Below are 4,201 nucleotides of genomic sequence, written 5' to 3'. Positions count from 1 at the left end.
CTGCTCTGCCACTGCGGAGGCGGTCATTGGATGGTTTTGAAAGATGCACCATCGCAGTAGCGCACCCCGGGCCCCTGCGGTGCATCACCGCCATGGAGCATTGCCTACAGCCAATGGGAGCGATGACTGCGGTGGCATGATGCAGTTTTGAAAATCATGGAAGGCGTGCTCCGCCACCGCGGAGGCGGTCATTGGATGGTTTTGAAAGAGGCAGACCTGGACAACCAATTGTTGCAGCTTGGCACCTAAGAAATGACCCCAGGGGGGGCTATAAATCTGTGGGAGTGAGCCTCACATTTCCACTGCTCACAGAGCCTGCTGCCTGGGATCCTCTCCTGCTGCTGCCTCCAGAGCCTGCTGCCTGGGACCCTCTCATGCTGCTGCCTCCAGATCATGCTGCCTGGGACCCTCTCCTGCTGCTGCCTCCAGAGCCTGCTGCCTGGGACCTTCTCCTGTTGCCGCCTACAGAGCCTGCGGCTTGGGACCCTCTCCTGCTGTTGCCTACAGAGCCTGCTGCCTGGGACCACTCACCACTCACTTTCACCACAGGTGTTCCATGTCCACAGGGATGGCAAGGACAGAGAAGATCCGTGCCAGTCCATTCACAAGTGAGGAGCTGGAGGGCCTTGTGGACGAGGTGCTGGCACAGTACGCAAGGCTGTATGGTGCCCCCAATGTTGTGGTAAGTCATCAGAAAGGGAGGTGTAGGGAATGGGGGTCAGACATGTAGTTGAACTGCTGCAGTATATGCCTGGGGATGTGGGGTTGTGTCATACACTGACAAACATGCTGTCTCCAGGGCAAAGGAGTGTGTGTGTCCCAATGTCACGGTTTTCCCTGCCTGCATTTGTATGTCTGAGTGGAGTGTGTTACATTGTCAGCCGTACAGAGCCACAGGATGTTGGACATGCAGGTGCCAGGACAGTAATTGCTCGGCCGATTGTCTCTGTGTGCCCCTGTTGTCTGACTCAGTGTGAACCTAGAGGCTATGCCCAGTGCCCGCCCACCAAGACAAGATCACATCACTGCACTTACTGTGTCCTTACTCTTGTTCATTCACACTGAAATAAAAATATGCACCATCTCAGCCCTGTATAATTGCACACGGCCATACTTGCGTAGATAGATATTTTCTTGGTGAGTCCATGTAAACCGATGCCACACACATTACATACACATATGTGCACATGACATGCTCATTGAATGCTGCCCAGTCATGCACACAGTGATTCTACACACAGACACAGGTTGATATGTGATGCATGTAGTGGCCAGACATGCATAGGACTGGAGATGTGTGCAAGCCACTGAGGGGGTTCAGTGCAGTCCTCCTGCATGTGTGTGAGATTATCAGGGACCCTGTACCCCCTCATAAATGCATGCAATCACATCTGCTTGGCTCATGCAGAGTGCCCTTGTGAGGTGTACCCCAGTTTGGGATGGAGGGAGATTACATTTGGTAATGAGTCTGTGTCTTGCTACTGTACAGATAGATGTTGGCACATGACACTGTGTCACTGATCATTTCCCCTTCTTTTCTCCCATGCCTGCAGCTCAAGTACACCAGCGTAAGGCTGTGTGGAGGGCCATTGCAGCAAAGGTGCGAGCCCTGGGGGTATCTAACCGATGATGCACCCACTGCCACAAGAGGTGGGATGACATCGGCCGCCTGGCAAAGAACGTGGCAGAGATGACCTTGGGGCTGCTACCACGCACTGGGCGTTTGGCACGGTGCAGCATGACACCACTGATGGGCCACATTCTGGCAGTGACTCATCCTGAGCTGGATGCACGTCTGAAGGAGCATTGGCAGCAAGGCAGGGGTGAGTGTTTGGGGAGGGTGACTTTGGCTGGGAGTGGATGCATGTGTACAGGGCCTCTGGCAGTGGTGGCTCATGTGATGTTCATGGTGTGGTGCTGTGCGCTGTCATGTGAGTGGCTGCTGGGATGGGTGCCAGTGTCATGCATTGGCCCAAACTGGCCTTACAAAGGTGATCCTCCCTGCTGTGCTTTCCCATAGACAGATGTGTTAGGATCTACATGGTCATTCAGCATTGGGATAGGGTGGGGAATCTATTAAGGGGTGAACATCAGTGTCCACTATCTGAGTGTGACTTCATGTATGCGTACTTTGCATGCACCATGATCGTTGAGGCCCACACATCTGACAACAATATGCCCCAGAGTACCACATGGTGTTTGGTATGGGCTACTTGTCATTGTGGACTGTCATGTCCTAATAGGTGTGTCTGTTGTCCCCTCCTGTTCCCTCAAGGTCTATCAGTGGTAATAAGTGGTGTCCCCACATCATGTCCCTAGGTGTGGGCAGTGCAAGTTGTGTGCCTGGTACACTTCATCCACGGGCAGAGTGTTGTGCTGTGTGGCCTTAACATGGTTCAGTCATGGCAGATATTCAGGGTTACAGGCACTGTTGTGGTCTATGTAGTGTGTTGCTGCAATGTGATTGCAGGGTGTGGTGGTCACCATGTTGATTTTGGCATCTCCTGTACTGCATTGATTGAATTTCTTTGTCCTGATGATGACACTAGCACAACCCTGCATCTCTCTCTCATGCAGAATCGCCAGTGGACACGGAGGAACAGGAGACGGAAACCAGTGGTGGCGAGAGTAACACTACAGCTGCACCAGAGCCCAGTGAGACAGAGCTCACCAGCGCATCTGAGGGGGACCGGAGTATACAGGAGGAATCCCTGCCTGAGACACAAAGTACTACATCATCTGATGCCAGCGGTGATGCATCCATGTTGGCAGGCACAGGGAATGGGAACTCTGCATCATCTTCTACCACACAGCGGCCAGTGGCCAGCCTCCCATCCACTTCCTCTGGTGCTGCCTGTGTCCTTGTCAGTAAGAGGGGACAAGTTAGATTCACACCTGGCACCGCTGAGCCTGCACCTTTCCCTCCTGCTGTCCCCAGTGTTGAGTCTGGAGAGCTCCTGCACCAGCTTTGTGTGGGCCAGACAGCCCTGCTCAATGCCTTCAGTCACCATCACAAAAAATTAGGCCAGGTGGTTGCCTACATGGAGGGCATACACTTTGACGTGGGTGGGCTACACTGTACAGTCCAGGCTTTGTCATCCTCAGTGACGTCTGCCCTTCAACAGGCACATACTCCCATTCCTTCTCCAGTGCCTTTGTCCACCCCTCAGTCAGTGGCCACATCGGATGATAGTGATCACGGTTCCCAAGGGTCACATTCACGATACAGCACAAGAAGCACCCAGCAGAAACCCAAGCGTGCCGCCCACAGACACCATCCCCACAGAAGAGCAGAGCCACCCCAGTATGCAAAGACAAGAGCCCGTCAGAGAAGAGCAAGGCTGAAAAAGCAAAGAAGCAGACATCAGGCTCCCATGCCTAAGAGGCATCACCAGCGAAGGACTCTCCTGTCCCTAAAACTTCACGTAGAGCTAGGCGTGCAGTGTCTATGCCCACTGAGGAGGTGTTGTATGGCAAGGGTACACCTAGGAAGGGCTCAGGGCCACATTCCCCCGCCACATCAACTCCAATTCCAAGCCCAGTGAAGCAAGTGAAGGAGGGCACTGTAGGGGCTACCCCTGGAAAACAGGCAAAGGAGGGCACTGTAGGGGGGACACCAAGCAAACAGGCAAAGGAGGGCACTGTAGGGGGTACACCTAGAAAACAGGGGAAGGAGGGAACTGCAGGGGGTACACCTGGCAAACAGGGGACAGAGGGCCAGAGGCGTAGCCAGGCGAAGCGTTCCGCAGGATCCAGCACGTCATCAGAGGGAGTGCCAGTGTCTGCATCCTGATGTGGCTCTGTTGGTGTGTGTGCCTGTTGTGTCATCACCAGTTCCCATTAATCCCAGTACAGGAAAGCCATTTTGAATTCCCAAGAAGTGGAATGTCACCCCTCAAACCTTTCCCACCCACACTGTGTCACAGGTCTGCATGACTCCACCTCCACGTGCCAATACACCACCTGGTCCAAACAGCCTTCCAGCTTGCCAAGTCACTGATAGTCCTACATCACCTGGGCCTCTCTCTCCCCAGTCAAGTGTTCCTGCTGTCCCTGACACACAGCCAGCTCCAAGTCAGCCAAGAGTGAGTGGTAGTCCCCCTCATACACCTGTCTCTCATACAGGTGTGCTAGTCCTGCCCATTGTTTACCACCTGGGTGTGTTGCTGCCCACGGAAGGGTACAGTCAGACACACTCACT

General features: G+C 53.9%; 1 protein-coding gene across 1 annotated transcript; it reads left to right on the top strand.

Moving 5' to 3' along the window:
- The first annotated feature begins 1,555 nt into the window (after positions 1–1,555).
- Positions 1,556–3,545, top strand: LOC144821910 (uncharacterized). The gene is made up of 2 exons (XM_078679058.1): positions 1,556–1,823; positions 2,578–3,545. Exons 1-2 carry the CDS (start codon positions 1,691–1,693, stop codon positions 3,543–3,545), a joined length of 1,101 nt encoding a protein of 366 aa, XP_078535184.1. The 5' UTR covers positions 1,556–1,690.
- The last annotated feature ends 656 nt before the right edge of the window (positions 3,546–4,201 follow it).

This window comes from Lissotriton helveticus, chromosome 2_2, assembly GCF_964261635.1.
Source record: "Lissotriton helveticus chromosome 2_2, aLisHel1.1, whole genome shotgun sequence".
Lineage (NCBI taxonomy): Eukaryota > Metazoa > Chordata > Amphibia > Caudata > Salamandridae > Lissotriton > Lissotriton helveticus.
This window is presented reverse-complemented; position numbering and strand designations above follow the sequence as displayed.

Bases quoted from the DNA above. Each gene is read 5' to 3' on its own strand.
- LOC144821910 (XM_078679058.1), top strand. From the start codon at position 1,691: ATGACCTTGGGGCTGCTACCACGCACTGGGCGTTTGGCACGGTGCAGC. The intron at 1,824-2,577 runs GTGAGTGTTTGG...TCTCTCATGCAG, and splicing joins GCATTGGCAGCAAGGCAGGG to AATCGCCAGTGGACACGGAG.